Below are 22,755 nucleotides of genomic sequence, written 5' to 3' on the forward strand. Positions count from 1 at the left end.
TATATATATATAAAATTTATGTTCAGTGTGGAAAAATCATTTTTCAAAAGAAAACTATTTTCTGCAACAATGCCTTGTTTCATATTAACAACGTCTTTTGGATAACGTTTGATGAAATTTGCTACATGACAATCCGACAGTCGTCCTCAAATGAACTCCCTTTTATTAAAAAGTGACTTTTTAAAGTAAAACATGAGTGACTTTAGGCTGCAAAGATTAAAAAAAATAATAAAGCAGAAAATGTTGTGTTTGGGTTTTATTCATTCTAAATGTTTCTCCATCTTATTTGATACATTCACTTCTGTTCACCCGGTCCGGTTCTGGTTTGCCAACATGAAGAAGTCTGAGCTGCTCCTCAAAGAATGAACTTCTGTCTGAAAGGCTAAACCTGATAAATACTTCAGCTCCTGATCAATCAGATCGGCACTGGACCCCAATCCAGTGTTTCTCATGTCGTACGTGAGAATTTCAGCCTTTCCTGTCAGCTTGACTAACTATTGGTTACAATAATAAACTGAAGTTATTAATTAGAGGCATCCTAATTGAACAAACGAAAAAGACCTGTCCATCTCATCTCAGCGCATTAAAGACATTTAACAGCCACTTGGAGCTCATCCCTCATTACTGGAGAGATGTTGCTATAGCAATGACTTTAATTGCCTGGGAAACAACAAATGTGCAAAAACGAATGAACTCACGACGCTCTTCATCTTGTGTAAGAGACCTTGTAAGGCAGCTCTGGAAATAAATAAAACCCCTCGTTCAAAATGGAAAGCTTTTACAATATGGTGGGGCTGATTTAGGGAAGAAAGAACAATTCATCTTATCAGTAACATAAAGGATAATTAATAATAATAAATCTACCATTCTGTCAGTTTAGGCAGAGTGCCTTTGTCCTGTGTCTGAGTACACCCGAAACTGGGCTGACTATGAAATCTGAAAGTTGTTTGGAAGCTGTGCAGATTGTAGCCCCGGCTTTATGAGTTTCATAAGCGCAACAATGTCCCTTTCATGAGCGCTTAAAGGAAGCAAAGAGGCGTACAAATCTCTCTTTGGTGTGGTCATTTTTATCATGAAGCACCTATGCAAATAAAGAGCCTGTGCCCTTTCACAGAAACTCTCATCTGACTCTTATCTGGATCATGTGACACTCGGCACCTGGCACGGAAAGTCAAATCGCCTGAGGGGTAAAATAATTCAGATTTCATTTTTGGACCTGGAGATAAAACTTCTGATTTGCAGCTCAGCGCTGCACCTGTCTGGGCCTCATTTCGCAGTCCGACCCGGTGTTGCATAATAACGTCGGCGTTCAGTTTGAGGCACTCACGTAACAGATAGTCGTAAACTAAGAGAGGCTTGGCCATAATTCTGTAATCTCTATTGTAGTTGTTAAAAAGACGCCTGGCAGCATTTTCTTTTACTTTCTGTTGAGCAGTTTTTGCACCTTTCTTTCAGCGAGCCTTGTTTGACTTATGTGTGACCTTTGAGACAAAACGTCCTGTTGACTTGAGCCCCCTCCGCCCTCCACCTCTGCCGCTCATTTTTAATAAGTTACCGTATGTTCTGCTGTGTGTGTGTGTGTGTGCGTGTGTGTGTGTGTGTGTGTGTGTGTGCGGCTGAGCAGATTTTTCCAGAGGTCTCAGCAGGGGGAGAAAAAGGGGAGCAAATTTGGAAATGACTAACCAGCAGCGCCACGTTGGAGCAGCAGAGACGGAGACACGGGGGGCCTCCAAGGGCCTCCGAGGGCCTCCTCCGCTGCTTTCACAACGAAGCAGGCTCACTTCTGGTTCTCAAGTTTTGTCTGGTGAAAAAACACACCCCTGACTCATGGCAGAAAAGTTGATAAAGGAGGGGATTTCATTTTTTTTTTTCTCTGCTTATCGCAAAGTGTATTTGTGATAATAAACGGAGACGTTTCTTTTACGGCGGCAAAGTCCAAAGTATCATCTTCGCTTTTATGGCTAATCTTGTGACAACCAAGGTAGGCGTCGCTCTTGCTCAGTTTCAACTCTTCATTGAAACTGAAGTACCCAACCAAGTAAGGGTTGAATCTCTAAATGTAAATTTGCCGTCAATCAAATATTTGGGCCTGAAAAAAAAAAACAATACTCAGAGAAATAGAAATAAAATCTAATTTTAACAGCAGCCAAAAGATAACTTACATTGTTTTGTAAAGCAACCCTAAAGTATTTTTCTTCCAAAACCCTCATGTTATTTTATCCCTGAATGCTTAACATTGTTAGTTTTACAGCAGTAAAAAAAGTAAAGAAAATTCCTAAAACTAAATTTAAAAAAACAACAAAAAAAAACAATTGAAAACTTAAATTACATTTTCTTCAATATTTCATTTTATTTTGAACGGCTGAACTTTACAGCCTTACAGTTTACATAATTGGAACCATTATCGGTTTTGGTGCTTTCGCTTATGTAACCGAAACCTCCTCTAACAGTACATCGCAGACTTCTTACCGTCGCTCGTTGCAGACATGAATTGGGTTTCATGCGGACTCGTTCTCTTACCTGGGGGGACGACGAGCTGCCTGCCTGAAGGAGAGTGTCTCAGATATGGAGGTGTCCCACCATGCTGGTGACGGTCTGTCTTCTTGCTGCAGCTATTGCGAATCTCCTGTCTCGTCTCCTCAGGTGATCGTGAGCAGGTGCATCATCTCTCCCCCTCTCCCTTTCTCTCCAGCCTTTTTTTTCCTCTCGTGCCTTCCACTTAAGAACACACCCTTCTCAAACACACATAAACCTAAGCCCCGCCTAGGTGAGAGAGCACAGCAATGTTGTAACATTGTCACCAAGTGACCTTCAGTGTTGCAGGGTGCAATGAAAACCTTTTTTTAGTCTCACTTTTAACGGGAATAGTGTTTTATGTGAAGGAGGTGGCTGTCAGCAGGATAAACACTGATTTATCTCCGTTTCAGGGTGATTGTGAGCTGGAAATTGGAGCAAAGTGAGACGGACGCAGAGCTGTTTTGCATGGCTTTGTGTAAAATCACAGTGAGTGGATGTCTTGGTGACCATTCAAATGAGCTGAAGTCAGGCCGCATGGCTCAGAGTCTCTGCTAAATGTGGCCGTAGGGATTTAAACATCATCTTTTCACGACTGCCTGACGTCAAGAGAAAACTGCAGTAGTTAATGTTAATCATCTGATTAACTAACGCAAAAATGTACGTAAGAGTGCGTCATTTTTTGTCTCAGACTTAGATGTTTTAGATCATGAAGCAAATCTTGATATGACACAAAGATAACCTGAATTAGATGCAAAACTGAGTTTTCAAATAATAATTTTATTTACTCAGGAGGCAAAAAAAAAAAAAAAAAATATTCAAACCCACCTGGTCACAGGAGTGGTCAGAAAACAGGTGATCTAATCTCCGAGAACTCAGTAGCAAGCGAGGGAAACTTACATCAGTCCACATGGGTGCAAGTATTATCAAAGTAGTTAAGTAGTTATCTATCTTGATAAAGAAGATATAATATCTACTTCTTGGACACCACACCTCTTTCTAATGCCACCGTGAGCAACTGCCCATGTGGCCCATATCAAAAACTCCCACTGCCTGGTCCTATATGAAAAAGTATATATGTATATTTGTTTTACATATTTGAGTCTCATGATAGGCTGTTCTTCTGAAATGTTTTTTTTTATTTCGGATGTAACAGGATGGACATCTTGCAATAGATTCTGTTTTGCTCTAATTAGTTCACAGAATAAAAAACATTTACATGAGAAACATGTCTAAGTTGTTTTTGGTCAACAGTGGTTTTCACCTTGGAACACTCTTGTGGATGCCATTGTTGTTCAGTCTCTTGCTTGTTGCTCCACATTGACCTCTGACCTTAACTAAGGCAAGAGAGATCTTCTGGGCTTTGGGTTTTATGGGTTATTTTGTGACCTGCTGGACGTGTTCTTGTTGATGTGTGCTTGGAATAATTTTGTAGGCCAGACTCTTCTGGCCTACACTGCTGCTTGTTTTCTCCATTTTTCTGGTTAACACCTCTCACAGTCACCAGAGTCCCAGAGCCTTGGTGATGTCTCCGCAACCCTTTCCGAACTGATGTCCAAACTAATGTCTGTCAGTGACTTTGCTTCTAATCTATTTTTCTTGAATTGCAGGGCCAAATTGTGCTGCTTTTAAAAATATTTTAGCCAACTTTAAGTTGCTGTAAGTTCTGAATCAATTTCTCGATTCTACAGGTTTGGCAGTAATCACAACTGTGCCAGGCTATTTAATAAACCATTCTTTCCAGAAAAAAAATAAAATAAAATGCAGCTAATGTGTATAAAACAATCTACCACTGATTTTCTGTCCATGTAGCAGTGAAATGTAACTTCTACATTTAAGTTATTAAAAGTTTTAGTTTGTTAGTTTTTTGGGGTTTCTTTTTGCTTGCGGCTTTTATTTTCAATTTTTTCTATGAAGTGGCTTGTGTACACATGATGATGTACAATTTTAAAACTTTAAAAAATACCTGACCTTCACGTCATTTAAATTTAAGCATTAGTGAAAGCCGATGGAAGCCTATATCTGCCACTCTGATGTAAAATTAACTTGTCTCATAATTGAGATAACTAAGTCATAATATATGAGATACAAACAAACAAACACACTTTTTTTCCTCAAAGTAACAGAATTAGGCTTCTACATCACCTGAAACATTTAGACTAACAAAGCAGCTGATTAATTTTAATCTAAAATGTTTTTTTAAGAATATTAAGCAGATATTTGTCTCCATCTAGTGCTAGGTTTTAAGTATTGCGGTCAAGCGGTTTCAATATATCCACCTATCAGCTGCGGCCGTCAGTATACTTCAACATCATTGGTTAATTTTTGACAGCTAACAAACGTCGCCGTCTCTGATTGGTGAAGCTTCTCCTAACGTGTCATATCAACACTGAAATCCTGTTGAGTTTCGTAAAAATTCCAGATATTAATGTTTAAACAGCATGAAATAGTGACATTCTAGAAGAGTTTTCGTTTTGAACAATCGGAGAAACAATGGAGGTGAGTTAAAAAAAGCACTTTCTCAGAGTCGACTCTTAATAGTAGCCTGTTAGCTAACACGTCAGCTAGTTATAATACATCCAAAGTCCAGGGATTAACTGAAAGAATCTAACCTTTTCCTGAAGATTTATGCTACATTGTTCTTTACATTTTGCTTATCAGTCCTGCTGCAGAGATAACAATGAAAAGGTAAAAAGTGCTGATGATTTGGTTGTTGTTTTTTTTCTTTCCACCAGAATATCCAAAATCTCCCCATCGACATACAGACCAGCAAGCTGTTAGGTGAGACATCCCACGGACAGCACTCTGTGGAAGTCATTTATTATTATTTTCTTCATACTTTCCGATCTTTTAAAGTGTACGCCATGTACTTTATGAGACTTTCTTAAGTCCTGACATTTTTTTTTTAATTTGGCTGCTTTTTCGTCTAATTTCAGTCCAGAACCTGTGTTTGTAGTTCAAATAATTCCTTTTCAGTAAAGGAAAAATTAGAATTTTCCAGATCTAAATAAGTTTGAAAAGACCAAATTTCCATGCTGTATTCCTTATCCCTTTGTATTATAATTGTAATTATTCATGCATCTGTATGTGCAGAAAGCCATTGATTTCGTCAGTCACCTATCTGTCCATCTCAATCTGTCCATCCATCCGAAAGTACTAAACTCAACCATTCCACCAGTTTTTGAAGTTTGCAAACTTCATCACTCAAAGTTGATTGTTGCTTTCTCATGACAAGTTCTTTCTCATTACTAGTTTTTTATTAGAGTTTATACCTCAAACAATACAATGTTGCCCCAGGACTGAACTGAAAACAAGTCACTTTAAAGACTCAAAATGTTTTTAAAGTTTATTTTTTCCCCTTCAAACCAACTTTGAAATATTTTTTAAAAAGTCTGAAGGTTTGAATGCAAAGACTGTCAACAAGTGCTGGTTTATGTGTATTTTGTGTATTTTGTTGCAGGAATAAATCCAGCAGTAAATATGCCGTTTAACTATAACTTCTGTATGTGACTAGTATGACGCTAGATTCTTTGACATAAATAATTTGAAATATTTGTGTTTTCAGACTGGCTTGTGGATCGGCGTCACTGCAACATAAAGTGGCAGAGTACGGTGAAAACAATCAGAGAAAAGATCAACGCTGCCATTCAGGACATGCCCGAAAACGAGGAGATCAAGCAGCTTCTCTCTGGATCCCGTAGGTTTCTTATGGATGCCTCCAGACTTTCACTTTTCCCTCTGTCACCAACGACATGCAGTTGCTGTAAAGAAACTTTCTTTCAGACAAAAAAATTACAGTGCCAGATTTATATTGTAATTTAGGAAGTGAGGAGGAGGAAGTTGAGTAAAAAAAGAAGCATTTCTTTGCTTGAGGAAGCTAAGAATAACTGCTTTTAACAAAAACTAATTTTGTTTTTGTTAGAGTTACGGTAGAGATTCTGCTGCAGTTCTAACCAGATTTTTTTTTTTTTTTTCCCTCAGCACATTCTTCTCAAAAACCATCATCATATTTACCTACTTTGTGTTAGGAAGTCATGCTGTAATTTTACAAGTCTTATTTTTCTCTGTATAATCAATGAATCTTTTGCATGACGCTATTGTAACTTCAAAAAGTACTGTCTGTCACAACACTCAAACTCAATAGCTCCCTCTGTAGTTTTCTCACAACACGTCATCCATATGTGGTGTTCGCTTCATGAGAGGTGTGGCTACATAAGCTTATGTTGTCCAAGGAGATATTCACATTTGTTATTGTCTTTGAAAAATCTGGAAAGGCAGATTATGATTTTTACAATATCTCATAATTTCAATATTCAAAGATTTTATGACTCTAAATTGTGGTATTTGCCCTTTAAACACTCAAACAGAAGGCATAGATTTAAGAGCTCCTACCATAAAGCATGAAAGCTATCTGTTTGCCTGTTTTTGTACGTCCCTAATAAATCCCTGTTCCTTTTTTTTATGTGTTTCAACAAACAGACATCCACTACTTTCACTGTTTGAGAATAGTGGAGATACTAAAAGGAACTGAGGCTTCATCAAAGAACATCTTTGGCAGATATTCTTCTCAGAGAATGAAGGTAAAACGACTCAAACGACCTGCTGCTGTCAAACTTTTGCTTTATTGCATAGTGATATTTATTTGTCTTAAAAAATTAAAACTTTGGTCTGTTTGGCTTACAGGACTGGCAGGAGATTGTGTCGCTCTATGAAGCAGATAATGTTTATTTAGGTGAGTGCATTTCAAAAAATAAAATCTCTTGTCTTTAGTGCAGAAGGTTTGCTTAGTTTGAAACCGGCAGACAGTTTTTTTTAAGCGCACATGTCGAGCTGCATGGAGATGAAAAAGCTTTAAAGATGCATCGGTAGCTTTGCTGATTTCTAAAACCTGTGCCGCGTGTTCCAGCGGAGGTGGCCAGTTTGCTGATCCGAAACGTGAGCTACGAAGGGCCGGCTCTGCGGAAGCAGATCGCCAAAGCTAAGCAGCTGCAGCAGGAGCTCAGCAGGCGGGAGGTGGAGTGCCAGAGCTCAGCAGCCGAACTGAGGGAACGCTACCTTGCTGCCTGCAAGCAGTATGGCATCACTGTGAGTGCAAGGATGAACAATGTTCATATATTAATTCAGTGCTAACAAGTCTTGTAATTATTATGGTACACATTTTTTTTTTTTTATGTGTCTTTTCTGTCAGGGGGAAAATGTTCAGCGAGAGCTTCAGGCTCTAGTGAAAGACTTGCCTGCAGTCCTGGAGGAGGTGGGGAGGGATGCAGCAAAGTTAGAGGAGCAAATCCAGCTTTATGCTGCATTCACAAATTTTGTGTGTGACTGGTGGGTATATCATCGAGATGCAATCAGTTTACAACTCGCTTTGTGCAAAAATCTTGAGTCATCTCTTCGGGATTTTGAGGAGCTTTTTTTTCTTCTTCTTCTTCTTCTTTCCAGACTACCTATAAAATAGCCTTGATCAATAATTATTCAGGTTTTCTGAAGATTGTCAGAGTTTGTCTTTGGATATTCTGCTTGCTGTTTCACTCTTGTATTCTTGACCCTCCTTCCGATTCCTTTTATTTTCTCCCAAATGTTCTGTTCAATAAACCTTGAGTATCTGGGAGATCAAGTTTGCGATAAAGACGAGAAAGTCTTGCTGATGAATTTTTAAAAGCTAAATTCTAAAAGAAATGTTGGGCGGCTAAAAACTTTTGCACGGCACAATCCATGAGCACATTGAGCACAGATGTTTACACACTTGATAAATATAATAATTCCTAAGCTTTGTTCCAAATGTTTAAAAAGGTTCCCTGTGTCCTGCTCGTCTTAATTTAATCGTTGAATACACTGGACCCTCTGTGGGAAACTCTTGACACTTTGACTACACCACCAAGCTTTCCATTATAGATCTAAGTGATGCTTTTTAGCTTTGGATTTATGAGCTTGCATGTTGTTGCTCGAAGGTCCGAACCGGTCCTGCCCATGCTGACGTTCTGCCAGAAATCGGGGAACGTGACGTTTTACGAGTGGAGGACGGGGAAAGTCCCCAGCCTTGTTGAACGGCCGGCGGTGGAGGAAGCCCCTCCCGATGCAGCGACAGAGGACACGGTTGGTTTCATCGATATCATTTTACAGAGTCATGTGTGTTTTATCTGTTTAGCTGTTTTTGTCTTAGGGAATTTTTAATTTTCTCTTGTCATGGTTGAGTGAATTTTTTTCTTTCTGGTCCAAACGAAGTTAAAACGTTACTTTTCCACATTTATATTGTAACGTCCCGTCATTAACCTATTACATTAATAACTGCTTCAGATTGATTGGGGAGATTTTGGTAGTAAACCATCAGATGATCTGGGCGTGACCGCCGGCATCACAGTGGAGGAAGGAATCGATTGGGGAATCTCTCTGGAGCCGACATCTGAGGTCAGACAAACAAGCATAAGCTGAGTGATTTTTAGGTTTAGCACATGATTACTCTGCAGGCTGCGCCGAGTCATCATGTGTACAATAACAGAACTGTCCACACTTTGTAAAAATACATGAAAAACACCAATTCATTCTTTATTGCCGCAGCTTGATCTCACTGTGACAGATTTTTTGTTACTGATGGGAAGAATCAATACTATGTGAAGGAGTTTGTTATTTTTATGAGTACCAGAACTATTGTCAGTCGTGCTGCTAAGCTTTGTAGAAAAAAGAACATTTCATTATCTTTCTTTAGAAATGAAAGAGATCCCAGTTGTTTGGCTGTTGATGAAGACAGATTAAGCTTTTCGCTACACATGAACACGTCAGTGACTGTTCTGGTCTGCTTCATCAGAAAAGCGGTGCAGGCGGCATCGACTGGGGTGACAGAGAACCAGCCCCACTTGAAATAGAAATTGTCGATACAGGCACGGACTGTAAGTTTGTTCTTAAATGACGACCACGATGAAAACGCAGGAAATAAGTTGCAGGAACCAGAAAACAAAATGTGTTTTCCTTCAGGTCCCGAGGGCGTGGCGCGGGGTGACGATGCTCTGAGCATACTGGAAAACTCCCAGTCACGCAGCCAGTTCATTGATGAGCTCATGGAGGTAAAACAGTATTCTGTCGTCCACAGCTAAATCAAACTAATGAGCTCGCTGAAAATGTCAGTTTTTCATGTTTTAAATCCAAACAGCCGGTCTTCAGTGTCGTCTTTAAATGTGTTTTTAATCAGTGATTCTTCAGCTTCTAGGAAGGTCTTTTAATGGTCGACTTTGGCTGAGTTTAGATTTTCACACTTTCCAAATTTTTATTTGTCAAATATAAAAAAGTTAAAACAATCATTTTAATTGATTTCAAAATTATGCTCTTCTTTCAACTGATTGTCTTTATTCCACAATGGTGCATAGCACTTGTTCTAAGTGGGTCGACGACGTAAGATCCTAATGTCTTATGTCGTATTTTGGTTCAAATGTGAAAAGTATTTAGAAAAAGTTCAAGGCGTAAGGATATGTTTGCAGTCTAATCTCAAGGTGAATCATCAGCGTTTTCTCCCTGATGATTCTTTTTATTTTAGTATTTTACTATGTTTCGCTCTGGTTTTGTGTGCTGCTGCAGCTCGAGGCGTTCCTCACCCAGCGGGTCACCGAGATGGCGGAGGAGGGCGACATGGTGGCCATGAGTCAGTTTCAGCTGGCTCCTTCTATCATCCAGAGACAAACCCGAGAACACGTCCGAGAACTGCTGTCCCAGGTGCAAGAGCTTCTGGGCCGGCTCACCTCGCTCCGCATGCAGCACCTGTTCATGATCCAGGCCTCACCGAGGTACGATGATCAACATCAAATAGGGTTTTGGGTTTTTTTTGGTTTTTTGGGGGGGGGTTCCAGATAACTGAATAGAGCCAACCAAGTGAGGTTTGCCTACATTTGAGCTCTGGCTGATTGAAGCTGTCTTACAGTCTTCTTTTAACATGATTTCACTTGGGCTGCTGGGATGGCTAAACTAAAATGAAGTCAGCTAAAAGTAATGTCAACAGCTGCAAGTTGTGAAAACTGAATCTGAAACGAAAGCTCACGCTGTATCTCTGGTTCATAACCTTTATTTCCTTGTGCTTTTTGTTAAACGCGTTCAGGTATGTTGAACGTGTGTCAGAAATGCTGAGGCAGAAGCTGAAGCAGGCAGACATCCTGGTGCTGAAAGCTGCCACCATGGTTGAGCGGAGAGAGGAAGCGCTTCAGGAGCAGTCCAGACTGGAGCCTTGTGTTGACCTGCTGGCAGGACGCACCCGGGAACTCCAGAAACTGGTATGAGATTACTTTCCCCATTTATTTATGCTCACAGGGTGTCGGTGCTTTCCCAGGGGGGAGGCCACAGAAAGTCACAGATCCTCGTTCAAGTAAACGAACGAGATAAACGGTAAACTGCAGTAAAATGAATACGCCTTCAAGCTTCTCTGTAATCTGTTGGTTGTTTTGTTTCTGCAGATTGAAGCCGACATTTCAAAGAGATACAACAACAGACCAGTCAACCTTATGGGGGTGAATATTTAGTGAACCCTGCAGATGTATTATGTTCTGATCTGCTAAGAGGAATAAACAATATTTAACTTAAACTTCTGTGGTTTTGTATTTTGTAAATTGTCAAAACAATTAAAGCATTGCTTAAATAAATAAACACATGACTATAGTTTTTTTGTTGTTGTTTTTTTGCTGTTATTGTAACCAGGACTTTCAGTGGAAGCAGTAGAGCAACATAGATGCAGTGTGATATCATGTGGTGTTACAGACAACAGCTACGGTAATCTCAGTTAAAGCAGGGATGAATGGGCACATCTTAGTAAATAAATATCTTACAAAAGTTTGTTTTCTTTCACTAATTTGCTTCAGAAAGTGAAAATCTATCATTTATTCCACATAAATTTATATATTTTTTTATTTATACATTCCTTCCATAGAACTTTCCATTTGTGACGAGCCAGCTCCTTTTGTGATGACCTTTTATGGCCTACCTTATACACACTCATGTTCCCATGATGAAGACAGTCGGGCTAATATTCTGGCTTTGGATTTTTTTGCGTTTTTGCATGTTCTCTCCATGCATTCATGAGTTCCCTTCAGGGCCTCCAGCTTCCTGCCATGGTACTGTCATGTGCCTGTTAGGTTACTTGGTCTCTGATATTCCCTTAAGCATTTGAATAGCCTGGAGCTCTATCCAGGACAATCTAGTTATCACCCAAAGGACTGCGGGAATACCCTGACCCTGCAAGTGCAAACAATGAATGGATTTGAGGTTTTACATCAACAGTAAGCCATATTCCTCTAAATTAATTGGAATAAACATTGGAAATATGAACTAGTTGATGCATATTAACTATGTTTACTGTATCAACTACTTATGAGAGATACAGTAAACATCCACAGCAAATTTGAACGTTTACTGAGCACGTTATGATTATTGAGATTGATTTCTGTGGTGCCAATTTACATTGTTTTGTAGCTTTCACTTTCACTCGGTACATTATTGCTTTGTAAAAGGTTGTTTTTTTTTCTTAATACAAATGCATGTTGACCACGAGTGGACGCTTAAAAAAAATCATTGAACCTTTTTGATTTTTTCCTGGTTTAATATTTTTTAAATACTATATTATGATATCATAGTTACACAAACGAGGTTATATTTAGTTGTTTAATAGTTCTTTTACAAACTAAACCAGACTTTGATAACACTGGGGGCGGAGGGGATTTTCCGTCAGCTGATGAAAGCTTACCACTAGAATGTTCTACGCATGCTCCGTGTGTACGCGTGTTTTGGGCTAGGCTAGCAGCGGTAGCAAGTGATTTTGCAAGTCATGGTGGGCCATTCAGTAAGGATAGTAACTCAGTGGAACTTGTAGTGACTAGCGGATTAAATCACTGATCTGGTGTGTTAGTCGACATGTGGGCATGAAGACACGGTTACAAAATCTTCATGCGTAAGTATACAATTTAACGGTTTTAACAAATTATCACGTTGACCGATACATGGGCTTCATTGTTTAACGACACAACATAACGAAGCGACACATTATTATAATAGTATTTGTGTATCAGAAGCCGGGTGTAATTTGTTTTCAATATCAATTCATTTTAAAATTACTTAAATTAGTTTGCTGTAAACTAGCTCATAAGGCTAACGCTGTGTAATTTTTGACTTCCCGTATCACTGTCGCGTCATTCACTAAACCCCGCCTACAACGTATTCTTATTGGTCTGGACTCGCTGGAGTCATGTTACATCATAGTAGTTGAGGTCGTTGAATGGCTGAACTGTCATGTCACTCATATTTTCCCCACTTGTTGCTAGGGAGATTGTTTGACACTAGCTAGGGAGAAAGTAAATATTAGCAGAGGCACCTGCCGCTTTCTGTCGAAAGAGAAATTGAAGTAAAGCAGCGAAAGGTTTTAAAACAGTTACTTTATGTAGCGTCAGAAGGAGGTTATAGACGTGTGTTAGCGGTGGCTGGTCGTGAATTAGTGGGTAGCCACCAGCTGGAAGGACAAAGATAGGCGCAGCTGTGCTGGAGGAGGAGGGAGGGACCCCGCCGGCCACCCAGCGTCGCCGTTGGTGGGTGTCAGAGCCAGTCGAGCTAGCTATCTGGACTCCCTCGTTCACCTTCAGCAGCAGCCAGAAGAAGTAGTTGTCCTGTCAAGGGTGGGGTGAAGCCTGAATCTCTGTGTTCATCTTATCTTCTCTGCCGAATGTCTTAAAATGAAGATCAACAGCGTGGTGCGATCCGACATCAGTCCTCCTGTTCTATTAGGATGAAGTGGTTAGCAAGTCCTGCTCTTTCTTTCTTCTCCTATAATGTGTTTAATGCAAGTGTGGGTAGGTAAGATGTCTTAAGTGTTTGAAAGCTGAGTGATTGGAGTGTGTGGACTGATGCAACAAGGAATTAAAACGTTAACAAGCTTTACAATGTATAGATCTACAATTTAGGCCTTAAAAAGTATTTAATATGTCTAGGTTTTTCAGCACATCTCTTAAATTAGTTAGCTAATTTAAGAGTTAGTTTTGCTCCTACATTGGTTTTGTTTTATGGTATTGAGAAATGCTTTAATTTCTTAATATTGGCGTTTTCACAATAGAAAATTTTGAGTGTATTTTTACAGAGTACCAGGATGCTTAAATATTGACATGTTAGTTATTTTTGAAATTACTTTTTTTCTACAGCAAATCAGTTGATTTTTGGCATAAATATTCCTCCTTAAAAATTCTTAGTCTAGATTTTCTATAATAAGAGTGGCATTAAATTCATCTGTCAAATGTGTATGTTAATTCACCCTTTACTACTTCCATATTGTTGTCCTTGCATTTTTTTTTCGCCTTTAACTTGATTGCAGTAGGTCTGGAATGCTATAATTGTTTTACGCTGTGACAAAACTACAAGGCTTTTAGTTTTAGTTTGAGCAAACCATCAGCCACATTACATGACTTTAGTGTCTGTAACTCAACTAATGTCACTGATTAGCAAAAGGAAACAATCAGCAAAAACACTTTTATATGAAGGACCAATCACTTTTTTTAAGTGAACCCAGTATTTGCCACCAAGAAAGTAAGGATGGTGTGATATATTTACATTTTAATTTCACTAATGAAGACAAAATTTAAACATTGGAAATCAGTTTTCTTTCATGCAGAAAGAACACTGTGCCCTGAAAATGTTGCTTAAAGGAATAAAACGTAATGAAATGGTATTCTCGATATGACTCCTTCAGGTTATTATCCAAAATTCTTGAAAATTCAAATAGCAAATACAAAGTTGTTTTTTAAGCCTGTTCAGTGATCACCAGCTGGGTGACTGAAGCACAAACAGCAGCTGCAGACATGTTGATAAGTGACACCCTGCCTTTAAAAAGTCCTATGTTGTACATGTTAGATTATAATTCATATTTATTTTTTGTCTTAGAATTGTTTGTTCGTTTATTGCTCCACCTTATTAAAGGAGAATTGCTTGAGTGGCTTTGATTTATTCATTTTGGGGTAGTTCTGACTGAAGAATTTTATGCTTTGACTAAACCAAACCTCTCAGACCTTCAACCTTCCCTCTGAAACCGTCGAGTTTCGGCCTCATAGACGACCTTTTTGTAATTTGAATGGGTGATGAAATGAAAACCTTATGTTCACTAAAGTTGTATATAATTTTTCTAAGTTAACCTTTGTTTTTTTCTTTTGTTGTTGTTGTTTATTTAAATTTATGCAAATTTAAGTTACATGGGTAATTTTGCAGAAATTCTATAAAATGTAATTTCTTCTATTTGGCAGGAATGGGGAGATGATAACTCTTTGAAGAAACTCTACTGAGAAGTGGAAACCTTATCTTGGAACCTGAGCCCTTTTTAAATTATCTCTCAAAGACGCTTTTGCCTTCCTTAACCACTTCTATGTTCTTGTATCAGTTTTCATCCCTTAGTTTTAGCAGAGAGTTATTGATTACAAGTGGTCGCCCCCGTTTTTGTTTTACTTTTTTACTTTCATTTTTTTGTTCCTTTGTAAAGAAATGCTTTACCTGAAAAAGTACTTCACAGAGGGCCTGATTCAGTTCACCATCCTTCTGAGTCTCATTGGGGTGCGGGTGGACGTCGACACGTATCTAAGCAATCAGTTGCCCCCGTTAAGAGAGATCATCCTGGGGCCCAGCTCAGCCTACACACAGACCCAGTTCCACAACCTGCGCAACACGCTGGACGGCTATGGGATCCATCCAAAGAGTGTGGACCTGGACCAGTTCTTCACGACCCGGCGGCTGCTGAACGAGGTGCGCCAGCTGGATCGCCTGTCCGTGCCCAGTACCGAGCTGAACACCTGGCTAGTGCATCGCGACTCTGAGACGGTGGTGTCCGCAGGCGGTCAGTCCAGCCCCGGCATAACCCTGGACAATGGGGCCGGCCTAGAGGACATTAACAACATCGACGCTACCCCGGCCATGAGGGGAGGCGGCGGAGCACCTGAATCCACGTACGACCTGAACGCAGCGGACAGCAGCCTGGGAGCCGTGGCCCCAGACGGAAACCAGGAGCAGGGCAGCAGAGGCGGAAATGACGACCTCACCAAAGAGGTACGACGCCATGGTTACGCGTTTTATGGTTAGACTCAAGAGGATATTTTTGTTTGTTTCTTTTTTTTAATTTAGAGATATTTGTGCTGTCTTGTGAGGCATTCAAGTTAAATTGTTGCATTCAATTGACACAGTAACAATTATGGTCAAAAGTCAACAAAAACCCAAAATTCAGTTTCCAAGAGCATGAAAATTTTATATAAGCGCAATAAAATTTAAGGGTGTGGAAATGAAAATGTAGGCCTAATGAGATGTAGTAACGCAGTGGACCAACACAGCAGAGGACACCCCAGATCCTGACCGGCTGCAGAAATATCCCACTGGACGTCAGTCAGCATTCTGTGGCTCTCCCTTCTCCCTTTGATTTCCAAATTGTCTGGATTTTTGTCTGTCATTTCCCACTCACTGCATGTCCTCCTTCCACTACATTTTCCATTTATGTACTTGTAGCCAACTCTTCTTTGTGAATCGTGTCAATGACAGTCGGCTGGACCGTATTCAGTTCAATGCTCTTCCCCGTGATTTTGGTGATGTAATAAACACATTTTTTGAGAAACACAATTTTGGGTTTTCATTCACTGCGAGAGACAACCATAAAATTTGAGACAAATAAGACATGTTGAAACAGATCATTTGGTATTGATATTGATTGATGACCTAAAATAACCATTTTCATATTTTAGCTTTTGAGTTGTGCCTGTAAGTACAGGATGATACGGATTTTAAAAACTTATAAAGTTGCATGATTGTTTATTTTTGTCAGTTTTGGTTTATAAAATGTTGCATCTTTTGTGATTTACAAAAAAAACCTAAAAATATAAGCTGATACTTAACATCAGTTTTTTCTCTACCTTCCACATTTCCTGGCTGTTTTTTTTAATTATTATTATTTTTTTAATCTATTTCAAGTCAAACCAGTGGAGTCGCATTCAGCTGTTGGTGACGTTTGCATCCTTACGGGGCAACTTTAGCATTCAGTCCAGTTAATTTAGCTCTAAATCTTTAAATTTCCAGCTTTTTTTTATTTACTTGTCTCACTGTGCTTCATTGTTTTTGTTCCCCATTCAAACACAGCGATACAGTAAAACATTCATGTTACACATAGCTGAAGATTTCTGTTTATTCTTTTGCTGGATCACAAGAATAACCACCGTGCTAAAATGTTTATATCATGGTTGAACCATCTGATTCGTGTTACGTGACCTGCCCTTTGAAGAACTCGTCAGCACTGAAAAACACATTTTATTTGAAAAAAAATAAATAAATAAAATAAAATATGGAAAAGTAGGTCATTTACAGCTTGATCTAATAACGAAAACAGTGACACAACCAAAAACTGTTCAAATCTTCTGATCATAGTTTCACTGGTGCGCAGAACAGTTTTTAAGAGTTTTCTTTGTTTCTGTTTTAGGACATTGACTTGATTGACATCCTATGGCGACAGGACATCGACCTTGGAGCAGGAAGAGAAGTGTTCAGCTACAGCAACCGTCAGAAGGACACGGAGGAGGAGAAGCCCAGCCCACAGGACAGCAAAGATGCCAACGATGAACAAGAGAGCTGGAGAAATGGGATAAACTTACAGGGGTCCCAGCCGGTGGACGGAGAGACCGGAGAGAGCATTCCTGAGCAGGTACGTTAAGACACGGCAAAAACAACAAAAAACGAGTAAAGCATTGATGGATAGGATATTTGTCGGTTGAGTGAGTTTTTAGTAAATGTGGAACCGTCTTTAAAGAAGTTCTTGCAATATTTATTGTTTTTCTTTTCTTTTTCTTTTTTTTCTAAATCTTTAGTTTCTGACAACTGGCGTTCGTTTCTGAATATTTGGTGGAGTTCCGTACCAGATATTGCAGAAGGTTTGATACTCCCACTCATATTTTGTCACGTTACAACTACCTAACGTGATTCTACACTTGCTCTCTGGTTGTGAAAAACCAATCTGCATTTGGACCAAAGTTGATGTTGTTTGCGGGGTCAAGCGTTTTAAAAGTGACACGTCCCCTCCAACAACTGTTTGGCATGAATGTTGCTAAAATTAGGCTGGGCTTGGTGTGAGATTCCCACAGCATGATGAACTGGAGTAAAAATACCAAAGATCAGAGGATAAAAAAAATGTTTTAAAACAAAATGGATAACAGGGTTCATTTTGAATAATTTGTAATTTGCTTCTTTTCTTTCCAAAAGGGGCAGTTATGAGAGAGACGCTTTTTTTTTACGTAAAAGTGCAGAAGCACTAATGTAGCACACCTGTCTGTGTTTTATTGTTGTTAGCCGCCAGTTCTTGGCTCACAGACTTCACTGTCACTGCAGGAGTGCTTGAGGCTGTTGGAGGCCACGTTCCCTTTCGGAGAAGAAGCCGAGGTAACGACGCAACGTCTGCAGCTGAATTTAAGTTCTGTGAAACGCTCCCTTGTAACGTCAAACGTATTTTTCTCTATTACCGTCTATGCATGCTTTGATTAGTTTCCTGTCCCGGTCGGTAACCAGGAAGCGTCCATTTCCAATGAGGAAGTTCCCTCCACCTCCCAGGGCCTCGCTCTGGCTCCACAGATGCCCCCAGCAGAGCCGCAGTTGGACCTGGAGCAGCAGTGGCAGGACATCATGGCCATCATGGAGCTGCAGGTAGGCTGCGTTTGGCTGTTTTTAGGATTAATGAGATTTAGTGTCTTTGATTTTAAATAAAAAAAATCAGCGCTGTAATGACGGGTTGATTGGAGACGAGTCTAGCTTTTTATTACTAGAAATAAAAAATAAAAAAAATACACTACACATTTTGCCTATACATCGGGTTGTATACATTACAACCCGATGTAACTCCGCTCGAAAGAAAGTCGGCAAGAGCGACTTTCTGTTGTTGTCGTCGAGCTTAGACTAAAAAACAAAAACAATCGACGCAAAAAAAATAAAACAGTGTCTTATAATTGATAGATCACTTTTTCACAAAAATCTGAAGATTTTGTACATTTCAGTCATTTGTTAAAAATTCATTATTTAGCTGAGAAAATCAGAAAATCACTTTTCTGTTGTTTCTGTCTGAAGGCGATGGACATGAACAACAGCACCTCCAACAGCGGGAACGCCAGCAGCGGCACGGCGGAGCCGACCGCTGCCGGGACCTTCGGGCTCTCTGAGCGTGCCACGCCCATCAACCAGGACGTCAGCCTCCACCAGGCCTCCCTGCCCAGCTGCAGCCAGGACTTCCCGCAGATCTTCAGCCCTCAGCTGGACTCGGTCGGCGTGGCGCCTCGGACCGGCATGCTCAGGCTCTCCTCTGGCAACTCCACCAACATCAACTCTACGTTCGGAGCGACCAACCTGACGGGGGTCTTCCTGCCGCCCATCAACAGCTCCAGCAGCAACGTCACTTCTGCGCCGAGCCTGCCGGACCCCTTCACCACCCTCCTGGAGGAGTCCATGCTGGACGAAATCAGCCTGCTGGACCTGGCCATGGAGGAGGGCTTCAGCCAGGCTCAGGCGTCCCAGCTGGAGGAAGAGCTCGACTCGGACTCCGGCCTCTCGCTGGACTCCAGCCGCAGTCCGGCCTCGCCGAGCAGCTCTGAGACCTCCTGCTCCTCGGCAGCCTCTTCGTCCTCCACCTCCGCCAACTTCTCCGAGGAGGGCGCCGTGGGGTACAGCACCGACTCCGAGGCGGCCGCCGCGGAGACGGAGGAGGGCGCGGTGGGCGGCTACCAGCCCGAGTACAGCAAGCTCTGCCGCATGAGCTTCCAGGACCTCTCCCAGTTCAACGGCCTCCCTCAGCTGGACGGCATCAGCCACAACCACACCTACAACGTGCCGCTTTCCTCCAGCTTCCCTGAGCGCCCGGACCTCCTCCTGTCGGCCGGGAAGAAGGCGAGCCGCGACAAGAAGCTGCAGCCCTCCCAGGACCTGCTCGACAAGCACTCGAGCCGCGACGAGCGCCGCGCCCGCGCCATGAAGATCCCCTTCTCCAACGACAAGATCGTCAACCTCCCCGTGGAGGAGTTCAACGAGCTGCTGGCCAAGCACCACCTGAGCGAGGCCCAGCTCGCCCTCATCCGCGACATCCGCCGGCGCGGCAAGAACAAGATGGCCGCCCAGAACTGCCGCAAGCGCAAGCTGGAGACCATCATCAACCTGGAGCAGGGCGTGCAGGACCTGCGGCGCGACAAGGCCCGCCTGCTAAAGGAGAAGATGGAGTTCATCCGCTCCATCCGGCAGCTGAAGCAGAAGATGCAGAGCCTGTGCCAGGAGGTTTTCAGTCAGCTGCGGGACGAGGAGGGCCGGCCCTTTCCCCCCAGCGAGTACTGCCTGCAGTACGGCGCCGACGGGAGCGTGCTGATCGCGCCCCGCGGCGGGGCGGCCGCCGCCGCGCAGCAGCCGAGCAGAAAACCCGAGAAAAAACAGAAAGACAAAAAGAAGTGAGCGCAGAGAGACTGCTGGTTATTCTATCACTTTGCTAAATCAGTCCGATTTGTGCAAGATGCAAGAGAGATGCCTTTTTTTTCCTTTAAGAAGATTCTGTTGAAGAGAAACGGCATTTACTCTTCTTCCTCCCTGGGTTAGTTTCTCCTCTTTCATTCTCTTCCTGCGTTTTTTCCTAGAAACAACTCTGAAGCGGAATAGCTCTTGGCTCGAGGACCGGCGTTTCATTATTTAGACCAGAAAAAGGGGAGGAATTTGAAGGACAAAAACTGAGCTACTAGAAGAATAAATAGCTGCTCTCGTTCCTTTTGCACCAAACCACTAGGGATGGAGGCGTGTCGGGTGGAAGAATGGACCGACGTCGGGAGAGCTAAGCTAACATGCATGGTTGGGAATACCTGTGGATCTAAAGGGTTCAAAGGACTATCAGCTCACCTCCCACCCTGGAGACTTTTAGGAATTGCTTTTAAGTTGTAGATCTTAAGGCAAAGATCAGCACCTGAAGTTGTGAGACGAGAAACCAAAGGCTAAAGGAAGTACATTGTCTTAGAATGCCATTAACACCAATACTAACCAAAGGTTGTAGGGGCGCACCTGATCACCTGAATCCGTACAAGTCCAAAATGCTCAAACGCTGCACTCTTACTCTGTAGGTTTGTACCGCAAGGTCTAGTTTTTTTGAGTCGATTTCTGGGTGGCACCTAAACGTAGAAGGCCCTTAAAAACGCCGGGGTTTGACGTGCGGGAGTCGGATGATTTGGACGAGAAGTCCGAGGCGGAGAGTTGGAGAGCTGGCCCCACGAGGTCCTGCAGGAGGAGCCGAGAGATATTTCTGGGACGAGGCGCACCGCGTTGCAAAATGTATCAAGTTCCTTATGAATTATACATAGCACTGTAATTTGTCTTTTAAAAGGCTTGGCTTTGGTATGCATTTTGCCGTTTCTGTCGCTCTTCCCTTGCTGCAGGTTTAAATACAGGGGCTGCATTTAGGAAGGCTCTTATTAACTGTTTATAATGTGTAGAATAAGCAGGGTTATAGGTCTAGCCTTTTTTTTTTTCCCCCTCTCCTACCGTCTGTGTTAAAACCTTTCACATCAAGCTGTACTGTACCATTTCATCCGACTTCGGCTGACAGATTATTACATTTATAGGCGCAGCTCCATCAATTAAAATGGAATTTAAAAGGACATTTTCTTCAGTAATTAAATTTCAATCATAAATTATACAGATTTGCTACATACATAGTGGGATATTTCAACCATTTATTTCTTTTAACTGTTAGTTTTGATGATTATGATTTACAACAAATGAAAACAAAAATCCCGAACCTTAAATAATTTGAATATTTTATAAGAACAATTACATTTTGCAATTCATAAGTCTTATGTCAGGATCTGGTTATAGGCAACAGCCATTGGTTAGATTGTGCTGATGATCTAAATAAGGAGCAGTGAAGTATTCAAGCATAATTGATAGAAAGTTTAGTGGAAGGAAAAACTGAAATTGAAAACGGTGCGCAACATACAGAGTTAACGCAGCACGAGGTTGTAGTCAACGGTGGGAGAGCCACCACACACGCACGCACGCGCACACACACACACACGCATACATATACATATCTAGGACTGAACCAGAAGCCATGTCACAAGTGTTTTCATTAGGGTCAGGAGAAGTGGTCAAATTGAGTCAAATAATTTGAAGAAACTGAACATGAAGGTTTTCATTAGCTGTAAGGTGCAGTCATCTAAAGTCACAGAAGTAAACAGTTGAAATAAATCACTGAAGTTCATTGGTAATTTGAACGTTTTGACTTGACAAACATTTTGACGGTCATCGTTATTTTTTTTTTTTCTCCCCACCTCGATGCCCCATTTTGAGCATTAAAACAAAGCAGGTTCGGTTGGCATCGTTTTGCTGTGCCCCGTTTATTTTTAAGTTATTTGCAGATTTTCCACATCCGAAATGAACTTGAAGCAAATATTTAACTGCTGTGAAGCCGGGTAGTTGACTTTAGTCCTACAGATCCTGCGTTTTGAGTGTTTTTTTTTTTTTGGTTTTTTTTTAAGAAGAGATGTGAGGTAAAAAGATACATGTGACGGTGTGTATTGAGGCCACTTAGAAATTTGAATGCCTTCATTTAAAACTCATGATCTTCACTTTAAAAGGATTTTGAGAACATGGAGGGAGGGAATGTTCTCAAAGTAGAAGTGCTATTACTCGTCTGTTTGAATGAAGTCTGTCGGTGCGCGTGTTGTGTGAAAATAGAAAAAAAAAAAAGTGGGCCTATCGCTGCGGCTAGCAGTTGGGGAAAAAATATTTACAAAAGGCTAAGCAGAACTCGCAACACTGAGATGATGTCCGAATTAAAAAAAATATGTTCAAAAGGAGAAATGTCTGTCATTAAATGTGATATTAAGGCATGAATCTCTGGTTAACATTCACTCTAATGTAACCCAGTGAAACACCAACTATTAAGTACTGCTACTACTTAGTGCACTTTTTTTCTCTCTATTTTTTTTTTTTTTTTTTTGTCTGTCTTGTTCTGTAAATATTTTCCCGTTTGTCTTTTTTTTCTGTAGTTTGTCTAATGTCTCCATAACGGTCGCACTCTCTGCTTTGAGTCTGGATTGTAGTTCCCAGTTTTCGGATGTTTGCTGGCAATCAAGAATTGTTTTTATTGATTAATAAAGTGTTTTTATTTTCACCTGTGACTCATGTTCTAATCATGCTTGACTGAAAGATGCTTTTTCACATCGGCAGGTGTCGACGTTATTCTGTGGAGGTTCCACAACA

The 22,755-nt window shown here is 41.1% G+C and overlaps 3 protein-coding genes across 10 annotated transcripts in view; 2 read left to right on the forward strand and 1 right to left on the reverse strand.

Annotated features, from left to right (window-relative positions):
• The window catches only part of prr15lb (proline rich 15 like b), a 7,588-nt gene extending 4,887 nt beyond the window's left edge, over positions 1 to 2,701 (reverse strand). Inside the window, exon 1 of the mRNA XM_007572405.2 lies at positions 2,521 to 2,701. The gene's annotated coding sequence lies outside the window, so the exon portion shown is untranslated. The remainder of the gene's footprint in view (positions 1 to 2,520) is intronic.
• A 2,146-nt stretch (positions 2,702 to 4,847) lies between these two features.
• On the forward strand, positions 4,848 to 11,074 carry cdk5rap3 (CDK5 regulatory subunit associated protein 3). The gene is made up of 14 exons (XM_007572413.2): positions 4,848 to 5,013; positions 5,250 to 5,295; positions 6,080 to 6,211; positions 6,994 to 7,094; positions 7,198 to 7,246; positions 7,421 to 7,599; positions 7,703 to 7,839; positions 8,463 to 8,607; positions 8,809 to 8,919; positions 9,317 to 9,398; positions 9,484 to 9,572; positions 10,081 to 10,286; positions 10,595 to 10,766; positions 10,947 to 11,074. Exons 1-14 carry the CDS (start codon positions 5,008 to 5,010, stop codon positions 11,010 to 11,012), a joined length of 1,521 nt encoding a protein of 506 aa, XP_007572475.1. The 5' UTR covers positions 4,848 to 5,007; the 3' UTR covers positions 11,013 to 11,074.
• A 1,158-nt stretch (positions 11,075 to 12,232) lies between these two features.
• Positions 12,233 to 22,666, forward strand: nfe2l1b (nfe2 like bZIP transcription factor 1b). Of its 8 annotated transcripts, none has more exons than XM_007572423.2 (6): positions 12,233 to 12,433; positions 14,763 to 15,555; positions 16,967 to 17,188; positions 17,830 to 17,919; positions 18,022 to 18,180; positions 18,598 to 22,666. In XM_007572423.2, exons 2-6 carry the CDS (start codon positions 14,998 to 15,000, stop codon positions 19,960 to 19,962), a joined length of 2,394 nt encoding a protein of 797 aa, XP_007572485.1. In that variant the 5' UTR covers positions 12,233 to 12,433; positions 14,763 to 14,997; the 3' UTR covers positions 19,963 to 22,666. The 8 variants fall into 8 exon arrangements, with proteins under 8 accessions (XP_007572485.1, XP_007572515.1, XP_007572523.1 ...); XM_007572453.2 differs by having other exon boundaries at positions 18,046 to 18,180; XM_007572461.2 differs by having other exon boundaries at positions 17,869 to 17,919.
• Positions 22,667 to 22,755: the final 89 nt, after the last annotated feature.

Source organism: Poecilia formosa, unplaced genomic scaffold (assembly GCF_000485575.1).
Source record: "Poecilia formosa unplaced genomic scaffold, Poecilia_formosa-5.1.2 Scaffold7, whole genome shotgun sequence".
Classification (NCBI taxonomy): Eukaryota; Metazoa; Chordata; class Actinopteri; order Cyprinodontiformes; family Poeciliidae; genus Poecilia; species Poecilia formosa.

Coding starts and splice junctions, on each gene's coding strand:
- cdk5rap3 (XM_007572413.2), top strand. Junction 5,296..6,079: donor ACAGACCAGCAAGCTGTTAG/GTGAGACATCCC, acceptor TTGTGTTTTCAG/ACTGGCTTGTGGATCGGCGT. Junction 8,920..9,316: donor CTCTGGAGCCGACATCTGAG/GTCAGACAAACA, acceptor CTGCTTCATCAG/AAAAGCGGTGCAGGCGGCAT.
- nfe2l1b (XM_007572423.2), top strand. CDS start 14,998: ATGCTTTACCTGAAAAAGTACTTCACAGAGGGCCTGATTCAGTTCACC. Junction 17,920..18,021: donor CTTTCGGAGAAGAAGCCGAG/GTAACGACGCAA, acceptor TGCTTTGATTAG/TTTCCTGTCCCGGTCGGTAA. Junction 18,181..18,597: donor TGGCCATCATGGAGCTGCAG/GTAGGCTGCGTT, acceptor TTCTGTCTGAAG/GCGATGGACATGAACAACAG.